The sequence below is a fragment of the Ursus arctos genome, unplaced genomic scaffold, assembly GCF_023065955.2.
Source record: "Ursus arctos isolate Adak ecotype North America unplaced genomic scaffold, UrsArc2.0 scaffold_11, whole genome shotgun sequence".
NCBI lineage: Eukaryota > Metazoa > Chordata > Mammalia > Carnivora > Ursidae > Ursus > Ursus arctos.
In genome coordinates, this window is record NW_026622775.1 from 20,801,252 (window position 1) to 20,818,284 (window position 17,033).

The 17,033-nt window shown below is 35.9% G+C and overlaps 1 protein-coding gene and 1 long non-coding RNA gene across 12 annotated transcripts in view; one reads left to right on the forward strand and one right to left on the reverse strand.

Annotated features, from left to right (window-relative positions):
- The window catches only part of LARP1B (La ribonucleoprotein 1B), a 116,779-nt gene that overhangs the window by 96,556 nt on the left and 3,190 nt on the right, over nt 1–17,033 (forward strand). For 9 of the 11 annotated variants that reach the window (XM_026499319.4, XM_048212301.2, XM_026499318.4 and 6 more), the window contains 4 exons: nt 11,109–11,269; nt 11,644–11,788; nt 15,600–15,709; nt 16,438–16,565. In XM_026499319.4, coding sequence (XP_026355104.3) covers nt 11,109–11,269; nt 11,644–11,788; nt 15,600–15,709; nt 16,438–16,565 — 544 coding nt within the window. The other 2 variants (XR_003316388.4, XM_048212302.2) reach the window with 2 other exon arrangements.
- LOC123001085 (uncharacterized) overlaps nt 1–17,033 on the reverse strand; it is a 50,654-nt gene that overhangs the window by 21,432 nt on the left and 12,189 nt on the right. The gene's annotated exons all lie outside the window — the stretch shown is intronic.

Consider the following 17,033-nt stretch of genomic DNA (forward strand, 5'->3'; position numbering starts at 1 on the left):
GAAATTTTTATTTTATTTATTTGTTTATTCACAGAGATATTATTTATTTGAGATACAAAGAGAGTGCATGGTGGGGGTGAGGAGGGAGAGGCAGACCCCCTGATGAGCAGGGAGCTAGATGATCAGAGGATCCCTGGGACTCAATTGCAGGACCCTGAGACCATGACCTGAGCTGAAAGGAGCTTAACTGACTGAGCCACCCAGGTGCCCCAATGTGAGAAATTTTTTAAAACATTTGCTCTCATTTTTACCATTTGTATTGCTCTTCATTTCTTATTGTACAGGTCTATTAGCAGTGGATTCTGTCAACTTTTGTTTATCAGGAGAAGTTTGTTTTTTTCTATTTTGAAAGATACTCTTATTGAGTATAAAATTCTTTGATGGATCTAGGTATGGATAAGGTTATATGTGTATATATGTTTGTGACACACAAGGTTTTATCCAGCTTGTGGTTCTCTGAAGTTAATGGATTTATTGTTTGTTGTCTTTTATTTAGTTAGGAAAATTTTCATCTCTTATGTCTTCAAGTATTTTTTGCCCTGTGTTCTTGTTGTTTGTTCCTCCTTCACATTAGACCATTTGTTAATATCTCACAGCTCTTAGATGATCCAGGGTTTTTTTCTACTTTTTCTCTTTGTAATTCACATTGGAAATTTTGATTGACCCATGTTCAAGTTTACTTTCTTCAGCTGTGTCCAGTCTCCTGATAAGTTTGTTACAGGGATTTTCCATTTCTGATATTGTGCTTCATATATTTTGTAATACCATTTGACTTTTTAATAATAGTTCTCCTTTTCCTGCTGAAATTCTATATCATGCATATTGTTCTCCTTTCCATGAGTTCCTTCTACATATTAATCTAATCATAGTTATTTTAAAGTCCACTGTGTGATCATGCCAGTAGGTGGGTCATCTGTTGTAAATCTCGTTCTGTTTTTTTGCATTATCTTTTGATTAAAAATTTTAATTTTCTTGTCTTTTTTGTGTCTGTCTTATAAATTTTGATTGAATTCTAGATTCTTGCTCTTAGACTTATTTTATGCCTCTAATATCTCCAGATCTCAAACTGAGTAAACCCTGATCTTTGTTCCTAATCTGCAGAATGTTGCTAAAATAAATCCTGATTGATATGAATACAGATTCATATGCTCCAGTTATAGTTATATCCCCAGTACAGTATTATAAATATTATTTTCCTTCTATGATTTTTTAACATTTTCTTTTCTCTAGCTTATTTTATTATAAGTATAGTATATAATACATATAATATAAAAAGTATGTGTTAATTGTGTAAGTTATTGGCAAGGCTTCTGGTCAACAGTAAGCTATTAGTAGTTAAGTTTTTAGGGAGTCAAAACTTACATGTCGATTTTTGACTGTGTAGGGTGTCAGTACCCCTGCATTGTTCAAGGGTTAATTGTATAAACATATATGTAACTAATACCAGCCCCTCAAGATCTATGAAGCAAAAATTGGGGCACCTGGGCAGCTTAGTCAGTTAAGCATCCAACTCTTAATTTCAGCTCAGCTCATGATCTCAGGGTTGTGGAATCTAGCCCCGTGTCAGGCTCCGTGCTTAGGAGGGAGTCTGCTTAAGATTCTCTCCCTCTGCCCTTCCCTACCACTTTCTCTCAAATAATAAATACATCTTTCTTAAAAAGATATATGAAGAAAAACTGAAAAAATTGGAAGGAGAAATAAACAGTTCTGCAAGAATAATTGGAGATTTCAATACACTATTTTCAGTAATGCATAGATCAACTTGACATAAGATGAGTAATAAAATAGAGGACTTGAACAACACAATAAACAAATTAGACCTAACAGATATATAGAGAATATTCTCCCCAACAACAGCACACACAGGACATTCTCCACAATAGACCATGTGTTAGGCCAAAACAAAAACTTCAATAGATTTTAAATGAAATACCACATAAGGTATTTTCTCTGACTGCAACGGAATGAAGTTAGTAGAAATCTATAACAGAAGTAAAACTGGAAAATTCACAAATATGTGGCAATTAAGCAACATACTTTTAACCCATGAGTCAAGGAAGAAATCATAAAGGAAATTAGAAAATACTTAGAGATATATGAAAGTGAAAACATAGCATACCAGGTCTTAATGGAATGCAAGGAAAGCAGTGCTCAGAGGGAAATTTGTAGCTATAAATGCCTACATTTAAAAAGAAAAGAGATCACAAATCAGTAACCTAACATTATATTTTTAAAAACTTGAAAATGAAGAACAAAATAAACCCAAAGCTAGCAGAAGGGAGAAAGGAAATGTTGAAAATGACAGCAAAAATAAACAATAAAGAGAAGAGAAAAACAGTAGAGAAAATAAGTAAAAACATGTTGGTTCTTTGAGAAGATCAACTAACAAAGTTTCTTTAGCTAGACTGCCAGAGAAAAAAGAGAAGATGCAAATAACTAAAATCAGAAATGGAAATGGAAACATAACTAACCAAGCTTACAGAGATGAGGATTCAAAGAGAATAGTATGAACAATTATACATCAACAAATTAGATAACCTGGGAGAAATGCACAAATTCCTCAAAACATACAAATTAAACTGATTCAACAAGAAATAGAAAATCTCAACCCATACATAAGAGTAAAGAGATCAGATCAGTAATCAGAGAGTGGCTTCACTTAAAGTGAATTCTACCAGATATTTAAAGAAGAATTAACACTAATCCCTTTCAAACTCTTCCAAAAAAATTGAAGAGAAGGGAATGCTTACTCTATGAGGCCTGCATTACCCTGATACCAAAACCAGATAAAGACATCACAAAAAAATAAAATTATATAACAGTGTGCCTTATGAATATGGATGCAGAAGTTCTCAACAGAATATTAGCAAATGAAATCCAGCAGTTGTCAGGGGCACCTGGCTGGCTCAATTAGTAGAGCTTGCGACTCTTAATCTGAGGGTTGTGAGTTTAAGCTCCACATTGATCATGGAGCCTACTTTAAATAAATAAATAAATAAATAAATAAATAAATAAATAATCTTTTAAAAATCTAGCAATATATAGAAAAGATTATTCACCATGACCAAGTAGAATTTATCTCAGTAATGCAAGGGTGGTTCAACATAAGAAAATCAGTGTAATATACATATTAATAGAACTAAGGAAGTGACGGGGCGCCTGGGTGGCACAGCGGTTAAGCGTCTGCCTTCGGCTCAGGGCGTGATCCCGGCGTTATGGGATCGAGCCCCACATCAGGCTCTTCCGCTATGAGTCTGCTTCTTCCTCTCCCACTCCCCCTGCTTGTGTTCCCTCTCTCGCTGGCTGTCTCTATCTCTGTCGAATAAATAAATAAAATCTTTGGGGCGCCTGGGTGGCACAGCGGTTAAGCGTCTGCCTTCGGCTCAGGGCGTGATCCTGGCGTTATGGGATCGAGCCCCACATCAGGCTCCTCCACTATGAGCCTGCTTCTTCCTCTCCCACTCCCCCTGCTTGTGTTCCCTCTCTCGCTGGCTGTCTCTATCTCTGTCGAATAAATAAATAAAATCTTTAAAAAAAAAAAAAAAAAAAGAACTAAGGAAGTGACTGTGGCACCTGGGTGGCTCAGTCAGTTAAGCAGCCAGCTCTTGATCTTGGCTCAGGTCATGATCTCAGGTCCTGGGATCAAGCCCCACATCAAGCTCTGAGTCTGCTTAAGGATTCTCTCTCTCTCCCCCTGCCCCCACTTGCACACACTCTCTCTCTCTCTCTCTCTAAAATAAATAAATAAATTTTTTTAAAAAAGAATTAAGGAAATGACTACATGATTATCTCAGTTGACCTAGAAAACACATGTGACAAAATCCACCATCTTTTTATGATTAAAAAGTCTTTGAAAACTATGAATAAAGGGAAAATCCCTCAACATGATAAAAAAGTATTTTTAAGAAACCCACAGGTAACATTATACTCAATGGTGAAAGACTAAAATCTGTCCTCCTAAGGTCAGAAACAAGACAAGGATACCTGCTTTCACTGTTGGTATTCAACATTGTATTGAAAGTTCTAGCCAGAGCTGGTAGAGAAGGAAAGGAAAGACATCAAATTAAAAAGGAAGGGGTAAGGGGCACCTAGAATGGCTCAGATGGTTAAGCATCTGCTTTCAGCTCAGGTCATGATCTCCAGGTCCTGGGATCAAGCCCCATGTCAGGCTCCCAGCTCAGCAGGGAGTCTGCTTCTGCCCTCCTCCCCCACCGCCCCGCTGTGCTCTCTAGCTCTCTCTCTCAAATGAAAAAAAAAAAGTCTTAAAAAAAAAAAAAAAGGAAGGGGTAAGACTGTCTCCAGTCATAAATAATGTGATTCCATACATAGAAAATCCCAGGGGATCAATGAATAAGATACTACAGCTAATAAATTTGGCAAAGTTACAGGGTACAAAACACAGATCAGTTGTGTTTCTATATGCCAGCATTGAACAATTTGAAAAGGAAATTAAGAAAGCAATTCCATTTATATTGGCACCTAAAAGAATTAAATACTTAGGGGAAAAAAACCTAACCAAAGAGGTGGAAGTTTTGTATGCTGAAAACTACAAAACATTGCTGAAAAAATTACAGCAGACCTAAATAATTGGAAAGACATTTGCTGTTCATGGATAGGGAGACTTAACATTGTTAAGACGTCAGTGCTATCTACAGTGATCTATAGATTCAACAAAATCCTTATCAGAATTCCAACAGCCTTTTTTTTTTCTTCCAAGTTTTTATTTAAATTCCAGTTAGCTAACATACAGTGTAATTTTACTTACAGGTGTAGGATTTGGTGATTCATCCCTTGCATACAAAGAGTCCAATGCTCATCACAAGGGCCTTCCTTAATACCCATCACCCATTTAACCCATCCCCCCACCGGTCTCCCCTCCAGTAACCCTCAGTTTGTTTCCTATAGTTAAGAGTCTGTTTTATGGTTTGCCTCTCTTTATTTCCCCCGCATTCATCTGTTTTGTTTCTTAAATTCCACACCTGAGGGAAATCATATGGTATTTGTCTTTCTGTGACTGACTTATTTTGCTTAGCATAATACTCTCTACCTCCATCCATGTTGTTGCAAATGGCAAGATTTCATTCTTTTTTATAGTTGAGTAATATTCCATTGTGTGTGTGTATATATATACACACATATGTATATGTATACATACACAGACACAACACATAATCTTAATCCATTCATCAGTCGATGGGCATTTGGGCTTTGTCCATAATTTTGCTGTTGTTGATAATGCTTCTATAAACATTGGGGTACATGTGCCCCTTTGAATCAGTATTTTTGTATCCTAGTAGTGCATTTACTGGGTTGGAGAGTAGTTCTCTATTTTTAATTTTTTGAGCAACCTCCATACTGTTTTCCAGAGTGGCTGCACCAGTTTGCATTCCCACCAACAATGTAAGAGGGTTCCCCATTCTCCACATCCTTGCCAACATCTGTTGTTTCCTATGTTGTTATTTTAGCCATTCTGACAGGTGTGAGGTGGTATCTCATTGTGGTTTTGGTTTGTATTTCCCTGATGATGAGTGATGTGTCTGTTAGCCATCTGGATGTTTTCTTTGGAAAAATGTCTATTCATGTCTTCTGCTCATTTGTTAACTGGATTTTTTGTTTTTGCATGTTGAGTTTGGTAAGTTCTTTATAGATTTTAGATACTAACCCATTTTCTGATATGTCATTTTCAAATATCTTCTCCCATTCCAAAGGTTGTCTTTTAGTTTTGTTGATTGTTTCCTTCACTGTGCAGAAGCCTTTTATCTTGATGAAGTCCCAGCAGTTCATTTTTGCTTTGTTTCCCTTGCCTCTGAAGACCTGTCCAGTAAGAAGTTTCTATGACCGATGTCAAAGAGATTACTGCCTGTGTTCTTCTCTAGGATTTTGATGGTTTCCTGTCTCATATTTAGGTCGCTCATTCCTTTTCAATTTATTTTTGTATATGGTATAAGAAAGTGGTCCAGTTCCATTCTTTTGCATGTCGCTGTCCAGTTTTCCCACCACAATTTGTTGAAGAGACTCTTTTCCATTAGATGTTCTTTCCTGCTTTGTTGAAGATTAGTTGACCATACAATTGTGGGTTCATTTCTGGGTTTTCTATTCTGTTCCATTGATCTATGTGCCTGACAACCATTTTTACAAAATGGAAAACCTTATTCTCAAATTCATGTGAAATTGCAAGGAGTCCTGAGAAGCCAAAACAGTCTTACAGAGAAAGAATAAAATCGGAGGACTAACACTTCTGACTGTGAAAGTTACTACAAAGCTACAGTATTAAACTAAAGCACCTGGGTGGCTCAGTCAATTAAGTGGCTGCCTTTGGCTCAGGCTGTGGTCCCAGGGTCCTGGGATCAAGCCCCACATTGGGCTCCTTGCTCAGTGGGGAGCCTGCTTCTCCCTCTGCCTGTCATTCCCCCTGCTTGGGCTTGCTCTCTCCCCCATCCCTTCAATAAATAAATAAAATCTTTAAAAAAAAAAAAAAGGTGGGGGAGGACTTTTAAAGAAAAAAGAAAAAAAAATTAAAAAAAAATTATGGTCCTGGCCTAAGGACAGACAAGTGGACCAATGGAATAGACTAGGAAGCCTAGAAATAAACCTTCATATGTCTGGTCAGTTTATTTTCAAAAAGGGTGCTAGAACTGTTCAGTAGAGAAAAGGACCATCTTTTCAACAAACGCTACTGGGAAAACGGAATATCCAACATAGAAAAGGATGGATAAGGATGGATCCAGACCTTATACCCTGTACAAAAAAATTAACTCAAAATTGATCAAAGACCTAAACTTAAGAGTTAAAAGTATAAAATTGTTAGAAGAAAGCATAAGGGAAAATCTTCATCACCCTGGGTTTGACATTGGTTTCTTGAGTATGACACCAAAAGCACAAGTAACAAAAGAAAAAAATAAATCATACTTCATCATAATTAAGAACTTTTATGTATCAGAAGATAGTATCAGAGTCAAAAGACAACCTACTCAATAGGAGAAAATATTTGCAAATCAAATATCTGATAAGGGATTAATATTTAGAACATATAAAGCGCTCCAAAAACTTGACAACTAAAAAAACCCAATTCAAAAATGGGCAAAGAATTTGAATAGACATTTCTTCAAAGAAGATATACAAATAGCCAATAAGCCCATGAAAAGATGTTCAGCATCATTAGTCATTAGAGAAATGCAAATCAAAAATCACACCACTTTACACCCACTAGGATGGTATTATGGTTTCTCCTTAAAATTATATGTTGAAAGCTTAACCTCCAGTGTGATTATATTTGGAGATAGTACAGCCTTTAAGGAGACCCATTAGTGTTAAATGAAGTCATGAAGATGGGCCCTAATTTAATAGGACTGGTGTCTTTATAAGAAGAGGAAGAGACATGAGGGATCTCTTTCTGTATATACATAGAGAAAAAGCCATGTGAAGACACGTTGTGAAGGTGGCTCTCTGTAAGCCAGGAAGAGAAGCCTCACCAGAAACCAATGTTGCTGGCACTTTGATCTTGGACTTTGTAGGAGTGCTGACAGTACTGACTCCATCTTTTGCCTTCCATCTTGTTCTTGTCTGCACAGTGACCTTCCACAACCACCTGTTCCAGGCCTATTGGAAGTTACTATGTGCTCTAGCTGGAATGAGGGATGGTGTATAGATTGCGCCACTTTAGATAACTAGTAGAGATCCCTCTGGCACACAGATGGTGCTACTTTAGAGAAGTGCCCTTTGACCTCACCACAATGATCCCCTCACTCTGTAAATTCTGTAGATTAAGGTCTGAACTTTGTGGAAAATAGCTGCACAATGCTGAGATCATCTGTCCACCCGATCCCCCTGTCAGTAAGTTGCTCTAAATAAAAAACTAAACAGTATGGAGTGGCTTGCTTTGTTTTTTGGTCTCAAAGTGCCTCCTCCGTCCAGAGGATATTTTACTGCCCTTCCTCCACCTTCTAATAGACTTCTGGCTTCCAGAACTGTAAGAACATAAATTTCTGTTGTTTAAACCACCCAGTCTGTGGTATCTTGTTATGGGAGCTGTCTAATGTGTATAATTTTTTTTTTAAACTGAAAATATGGGGCACCTGGGTGGCTGAGTTAGTTAAGCACCCGACTCTTGATTTCAGCTCAGGTCTTTTTTTTTTTTTTTTTTTTTTTAAGATTTTACTTACTTATTTTGACAGAGAGACAGCCAGCGAGAGAGGGAACACAAGCAAGGGGAGTGGGAGAGGAAGAAGCAGGCTCCCAGCAGAACAGGGAGCCCGATGCAGGGCTCCATCCCAGGATCCTGGGACCACGCCCTGAGCCAAAGGCAGATGCTTAACGACTGAGCCACCCAGGAGCCCCTCAGCTCAGGTCTTGATCTCAGGGTCATGCCCCATGTTAGGCTCCATGCCCAGCATTGAGCCTACTTAAATAAATACATACATATATACATATATACCTGAAAATAAATGTTTGTGAGGGTGTAGAGAAATTGGAACCCTTGAGCATTGTTTGTGGAAATATAAAATGCCACAGCCACTGGAAAACAGTTTGTCATTTTCTCGAAAGGTTAAAGCATATAATTACCATATGTTCCAGCTATTCCAATCCTAGGTATATATTCAAAAGAATTGAAAATGGAGTTGAACGAACATTTTTATGTCCATGTTTACAGAAGTATTATTCATAACAGCCAAAAGATGAAAACAACCCATCTGCATCAACAGATTACTGCATAAACACAATATGGTATATACATATGATGGAATATTATTCAACCATATAAAAGAATGAAAGTTTAATTTATGCAACAACAATGTAAATAGACCTTGAAAACATGCTTAGTGAAATAAGTCAGATTCAGAAGGGTAAATATAGTATGATCCCACTTGTATGTGAGGTACCCTGAATAGTCAAATTAAAAGAAAGTAGAATAGAGGTTATTGGGAGCTGAAGGGAGGAGGAAAGGGCTAATTATTGTGCAATAGAGTTTTTGTTAGGGATGATAAAGAAGTTTTAAGTATAGATAGTGGTGATGGTTATATAACATTGTGAATATTTAATGCTGATGAATAGTAAGCATGCTTAAGAGGGATTAAAATGAAATATTGTGTATATTTTACCATACACGCAGACATGCACACACAAACTCCTAAAAAATATCACCACTGATTTCATTAGAAAAGTCTTTAAGTATTAGTGGAAACTATCAGGCTCATGGTAACAAATACAAGGTTTCAAACACTCTAATATTTGCATGAAAGCTCAGTTTTCCTTGACATTAAAGATTCATTTTGTTCATTTTCAAGGAAATGTCTAACACAAAATGAAGTCTGAATAATCATAATCTGTTATTTTCTAATTAAAAATGGTGTTCCATGAAAAAAATCAATTAGGTCAGCTCACAATTTTATCACACGAGTGCTTTGACTTAAGACAATTATCTCAGTTTGAACTGCTCTAACACATATGTCAAGGACTGGGTGGCTTAAATAACAAGTTTATTTCTCACAGTTCCAGGATGAAGGTGCCAACAGATCTGGTGTCTGGTGAGGGCCTGCTTTGCAGATGGCTATCTTGTATCCTCACATGGCAAATAGCAGAAAGAAAGGAAGCAAGCTATCCATGTTTCTTTTTATAAGGGCACTTACCCCAATCATTGGAACTCTACCCTCATGACTTAATTACCTCCTAATACCATCATATTAGGGGCTAGGAATCCAAGAAACATTCAGTCCATAAATATAGCCATTGTACTTTGATAATGCTGCAAAAGTGCTTTATGTTTCATCCCATTTTTTTCAAGATTTTATTTATTTATTAGAGAGACAGTGGAAGGTGCTAGGGGGTAGGGGAGAGCAGAGGGAGAGGGACAAGCAGACTCTGAGCTGAGGATGGAGCCTGACTTGGGGCTCGATCTCAGGACCCGAGACCATAACCCAGGCCGGAACCAAGAGTTGGACCCTTAACCAACTGAGCCACCTAGGTGCCCCCCATTTTTTTCTAATTGTGATTGAAAAACACATAAAAAATTTACCATTTTAACCATTTTTAAGTATACAGTTCAGGAGTGTTAGGTATATTCACATTGTTGTGAAACATTTCCAGAACTTTTTCATTTTGCAAAACTAAAGCTTTTGTCCCGTTTTGTCACACACAATGGTACTCAAGGCTTGAGATTTCATAAAGTCAATTTTGTTTGCTCTATCAAGAACATATTAAGTTGAGCCTGACATTTTTAAAAACTTGCACATGCATTGAAGTGAATAATACAATCACTAGTATGTAAAGTTTGATACCACTCCCTTAATTTTCGTCAGCGGTTTTATACACCATTGTTTTAGTACGGTCAGTACAAATGTGAATGCAGTGAAAAGGGCAAATAATACCTTAGTTTTATTGTGAAAATGGTCTTGAGTTGCAAACTTTCTGAAGAGTTCTTGGGAACCCCTCCAAGCATCCACAGACCACATATTGAAAACTACTGATTTAGATCAGTGTCTTAAGAAGGTCACTTTGAAAACAAAAACAAAACAAAACACAGGAAGATCACTTTGGCGGTAGGATAGAGGAGGGAGATTGGAAAAGCAAGGAGACCAGGTAGTTTGAGTGAAAGAGGAAGAAAAGCCCGCATTTGGATAATGAAATACAGACGAAAAGACTGATTTTGGAGATATTTCAGAAGTGGAATTGATGTACAGAATTGCAAGTATGTCTTTGGACTGATGAAATTATTGCCCTTGTGCCAGATTTTATTTCTCATTTCCATTTATCCAATTTACACGATTTACTTATATACTCATGAAAATTGAAAATTTCTCCCACGAGAAACTAAACTAATAACGGATCTGGAAGAGGAATAAGCTAGCTATTCAGTTATCTGTTCTACTTACTGCTTTAGTTTGGAATTTATAATCATGTTCTTTATCATCTTCTGAATATACCTGTATGTTAAACACAAATAGCAGTTCATATAGAGATCTTTATGTCGTTAGTTTAGTTTTAGGGACTAATGTCTTTTCCACTGTTCGGACTCATAACAAACAAATAGCACAAATTGTTTAAACACTTGGTTTAAACACTTGGTTCTTGATATTTCAGTTTGAAGGCTTTTTTCCCCCCTCCTCAAACAGCAGTTCAAATGCTTCACCTTCAGAAGGTGCACCACTGGTAGGAAGTTATGGATGTACTCCTCATTCATTCCCAAAGTTCCAGCACCCTTCTCATGAACTTTTGAAGGAAAATGGCTTTACCCAACAAGTGTACCACAAGTATCGTCGAAGATGTCTGAGTGGTAAGATGCTTGTCCTTTATGTAGCTATGTTTAAAACTAAAATATAATATTAAACAAATGTGACTTTAATATCAGGTTAAGATATTCTTTTATTTTGTTATAATTACCTTAATAAGTATTCATGTGTTTTGTAGCTTAAATACATTAAGAAACAAAGTTTAGCATATTCTTGTTACTATTGATGAATGCTTCAATTTGGGCAATGAGTCAGAAAATGGATTAATATTTGTCCCTTATTTAGAAGAATCCCAAATACATTTTGGAGATTAATATGTTTTATCTTTCCTTATTTTAAGTTATGTAAAATGTCTGCTGTTTTGACTTTAATAAGTTTCTTTAACAAAAAAATGTTTTATTATTTTAACTTTTTCCAGAGAGAAAACGCTTGGGAATTGGCCAGTCCCAAGAAATGAATACCCTCTTTCGTTTCTGGTCCTTTTTCCTCAGAGATCACTTCAATAAAAAAATGTATGAGGAATTTAGACAACTTGCTTGGGAAGATGCAAAAGAAAATTACAGGTCAAATATTTTCTCACATTTTTACCGTTAAGGGGAGTTTTCAAAAAAATAATATAGAAACTAGTACTGAAGTAGCCCAGTTTTGAACTATGAAAGTAGCACAACATAACTGGAGAGAGAGCTGTATTAGTTTCCTATTGCTGCATTGCAGATTATCCCAAAACTCAGAAGATTAAACAACAAACATTTATTAGTTTACAGTTTCTAAGGTTCAAGACCCTAGGAACAGCTTAGCTGGGTGGTTCTGACTTAGATGTCTCATGTGCAGTCAAGGTGTTAGACCAGGATGCAGTCTCTGAAGACTTAACTCAGGCTGGAGGATCCTCTTCAAGCCTATTCACGTGGCTGTTGGCAGGAAGCTTTAGCTTTTCACCACGTAGGCCTCTTGTTGGGCATTTAACAGCATGACTTCATCCAGAGAAATGATCTAAGAAAGATGGAGAACTTCCAAGATGGAAGCCTTGGTGTCTTGTATAACCTATGCTTGAAAGTAACATGCCATCACTTTTGCCATGTTGTATTGTTCACACAGGCCAACCCTGGTACCATACCTGGTAGGAGGAGACTACCCAAAGTTGTGAATACCAGGAAGTAGGATCATTTGGAACCATCTTAGGGGCTGGCACAAAGCCAAATGAAATTTGAAAGAGCCACTAGAGACTTCCCTTGCATATGCATATACATCCCTAAATTGATAAATACTTAGAGCTAAACTAGTTGTTAAGATGCCTTGAGCCAAGAAAAAATAAGGCCTCTCACGATATGTCCAGACTTATCTATCAAATCTCATTTTTTCCTAGTAGTGCTCTAGTTCTCTTAGCAACAATGGTACAGAAGGTGTTCTCTGAATGACCCAAGCTCTAGCCTCTACATGTCTCTATATATACTCTTTTTCCTCCCTCTGCTTTGCTAACTCATTCTTTTCATCCAGGTTAGACCTTGTTTCCTTGAGAAATGTTCAGGATAAATTTTGCTCATGCAAACTATTTATTCCTGGAAAATGGTAGGAGGAAGAAGAGATGGAAAGAAGAGAAAAAGATAATTTTACACTTACTGTTTACTCAAATTTACCATTCTTCAAGTTCTACTTATAAATCTTAAATAAGAATATATTGTTAATCAGTTATTGTGATCTTTGAGAGGAATACAAGATGCTGCAAATAAATTTTTCTGGAAAAAAATTACATTTGCCCTGACTTGTATAAAAGTAAAAACTATTTAATTTTCATCCAGAATCTTTATCTTGATCAGGAATGACAGATACATGGTATGTTTACCTGTATTTCTTTCTCTTCTATTATTACTGACTGACATCTCTAATCAGTCCCAGTGCTGTTTAATGTTGTTCTTGAATTCAGATTTGTAGTCTTCTCAAAATTTTAATAACTACTGCCAGTTTACCAGAGTTGGCACAAAAGGCAAAATTTGCTATTTCTGATTTTGATGTTCTCATTCAAGCTGTGGTGCGCTACCCATTAGTGGGATGTGAAGTCAGTTTAGTAATTTGGAAAATATCAGACTACATTGAACATAGTAAGGCTAAATTGTTTCACAATTAATACATACATACAAATTTAAGAATTGTTTGCAAAACTTATATATGCTTTTATGTACACACATTATATATGGGAGTGTTGTGTTGACTTGATTACCAGATAAAATATTTTTCTTACTATTGGACTTAGAAAAGTTTGAAAGTCATTGTTATAATTAATCTCACCGTATTTTGCTCTTTTTACGAACGGCTTATTTGTTGTTCAGGACTTTCTAATAACCTTTCTGATATGCCCATGACTACCCAAGTCTAGGCTGGGAGTTGTTCTGTGTTCTATAGTCATCTCTGTATGTTTCTAGTAGCTTTTCAACACACAACTTTGGGTCTGTTTCTGCAGTGTTGGTGGATCAGCTGGATTAGCTGTTCCTTAGGAGGTATCGCACAGTGGTTAAGCATCTGAAGGCTTTGAGATCAGGCCTAAATTTGAATTCCATTCTGTTAACTTACTGTGAGCTTGGCAAGTTATTATTCCCAGTAAGCATTAGGTTCTTTATCCATAAAGTAGGGGAAATTATGGTAGATACCCTTGTAGGGTTATTGTGAAGATTAAACAAAACAGAACGTGTAAAGGTCTTAACATATAATACAGAGTAAGTGCTCAATAAATTGTTACCGTTATTAGAAAGAAGATCAATACTAAATCTATCTATTGACTAAATTTAGCCCAAGATGGTTTCAAGAAGGAAGGAGAGAAATAACCTTTATTATGTATCTTCAGTGTGCCAGCTCTGGTCTAAATATAATGCCATCTATTCTTAAAAAGTAGGATATTGTTATCCCCATTTTTAGGGATATAATTACGGGCCTAGAATTCAAATATAGTTCTTTTTGCTTCTCAGTCTTTATGTTTTCCACTTATCTAAGCTGTCTCATAATGAGGGATAAATGAATAAATAACGACTGAGAGGCTGGCCATTTGCCCCTGCTCTTCACTCCAACAGTTATGCTGCATAGTTTGGTTGTTATTAATGTCATACTTTTGGTCTTTGGATTTGGTTTACTAAAAAATGAGACTAAAAATTCAAATATCGTAGTAGTCTATTGGTCTTTACCAATATAAACTAATATATAACTAATATCAATATAATATCCCATAAGAGAAGTATCAAGGCAGATTTGTCATTTATGAGATGGTGGTTCTTTAGTCCTTAGTTCCCTTAGCCTTCAGTCGTACAAGCTCAAAGAATAGCATCACTTATGGCTACCAAAGCAGAGAGCGCAGGTCAGTGTGTGGGTGTGTAGTTGTTAGTCCTACATTTCTCTTGGTGGCTTGCCAAGAAACCTATTTATTCTTCTGGATAGACCATCACTTTCCATCTTGAAAATAAGCTACTTACAAAAGGCACAGACAGACACCCCTTGTGAATAAAAACTAGGCAAAATGATGTTAACAGTAATGAAGAAATTGTAGTCTTTGTTCCACTAAGGCACTCAGAACAACTTAAGGTTTCTAAGCGAGGAATCTTTTGATTGTGACATGTTTTAGTTGAGTAAGCTAGACATGGTCCTTTTACTGCTGTCTTGTTGACTTGGTTCATTCTCATGGGTTCAACTCATCACCATTAATTGAAGGTTGAGCCCATGTAGTTTGCTAATCCACTGTCCAAAATTTATCTTGGGGTCTCTAGGTAGTTATAGAAGAATATGAGGAAATTTGTTTTCTGATTTATATAGTGATTACAATTATTTTAGCAAAATATCTTTTATGAAATGTACTTTATAACTAAAGCAGGGAAGATGTATTAGGAGCCATTTAATTAGGTTTGTCATTTATAGTTGAATGGGCCAACCACACATAGGGTCTAGGGCACAAGAGCATAGTCTTTATCTCTCTTGAGTAAAGATTATGTTCAAAAGTATTTAAAACCATGCACCATTATAAACCTTGGTTTGGAAAAAATAAGAAACATTCCCAATGTCACTAAATCTTTTGACCATTTCTTCAGAATACCAAGGAGAGGTCCTCTGTCCAAAGGAATCATACTGTAGTTGTCCACGGGCTGCCTCATCCTGCAGGTTCCCAGTATATTTTCATGAGGTGCTATGGCCAAGTGAACAAAAATAGCAGAGCCATCTATGGATTACTAAATAACCACTTCAGCTAAAAAAACTGCATACTAAAAATTACATGCATTTAAACCTTTTTTTTTTTTTTTTTTGCTTAGGGTTATTTGTGTCATGTTTGCCTGTATCTATGAGATGTTTGCATTGTCATAGCAAAATTTTTATTATAAACCTTTTATTTCCTTTCTACAGGTATGGATTAGAATGTCTGTTCAGGTTTTATAGTTATGGACTGGAAAAAAAATTCAGACAAGAAATTTTTAAGGATTTCCAAGAAGAAACCAAAAAAGACTACGAATCTGGTAAAACAAAACAAAGCAAAAAAACCCAATAATCTTATTCTATTTGGAAACTGTAAACCTGAGTCAATAAATAGGGAAGGGTTCATAACTATTTTCTTCAGAGTAGGCCATTTAAGACCTTCAGGCCGCTATTATGGTTCTTGATGAAGAATGGGGCATCATATAGTAAGAAGGTCATTCCTCTGAGGGGTTGGAAAATAAACACACCCAAGTGTTTCCTTTATGGAATAGTATTTTGCCATTTTTCCCTTGACAAACATGAAGATGATACTCACCGATGTTCCATTACATGAAAATTCTTTGTAAAATCAGCAGGTATGCTTGGAAAGATGGAATAGTGCAGTGGGTAACAGTGTAAGCTTTGGGCTAGATCCGTATGTAGGTCTGAATCCCATTTTCACCATTTGGTAGCTGTGTGACCTTGGTTAAGTTACTTAACTTTGTTAGCCTTACTTTACTCATCAGTAATATACACAAGAACACTTATATTACAGGTTTGAATATAGTTCAAATTAGTTTAATATATAAAAAACACTTAAATAATACCTCTTATAAAACAACTGCTTACTAAATGTTAGCGCCCATTATTATTACAATGTCTTATTCTCAAGATCTAGATAAAGTCTATGTTGGAAGATAAATGGTTAATTGCTGATGGGGTCATGTTTAATATGAATCATTTTAAATTTTCTATATAATTAATATTGTATATTTTTCTTTGTTATTAGGTCAACTATATGGATTAGAAAAGTTTTGGGCTTATCTAAAATATTCTCAATCTAAGACGCACTCTATTGACCCAAAACTTCAGGAATACCTCTGTAGCTTTAAGAGGTTAGAAGACTTCCGCATTGACGTAAGTTTTAAGTCCTTTCTTCTGTGGTCTTTTTATTACCTTCATATTTTGAGCTATCAGTGACTTTCTTAACTTTAGTTTTACAATTTTTATTTTTTTAACTTCTTATTTTGAAATGGTAATTTTCTAGTTTTTAAATTAAACTTTAAACAGGTGCAAAAATAGTACAGAGAATTCCCATATACTCTGTTTACCTGGATTTCCCAAATGTTAACATCTTATGTAACCACAGTGCAATTGTCAGTTCACTTTAATTTTGATATGCCCCTGTAACTAAACATTTTATAGATTTAGTAACTTTTATGTGAATGTTACCAATTTCTCACTAGCATTTCAAAAAGTTTTCACTTTCCATATACTTTTATTTTATACTTTTCATAGTATGTGCTGATATGACATGGATTTAAGTTTCTCCACATAATAAAATTAAGACAAGAATGTTATGTACATATATAGAGACAGGAGAGT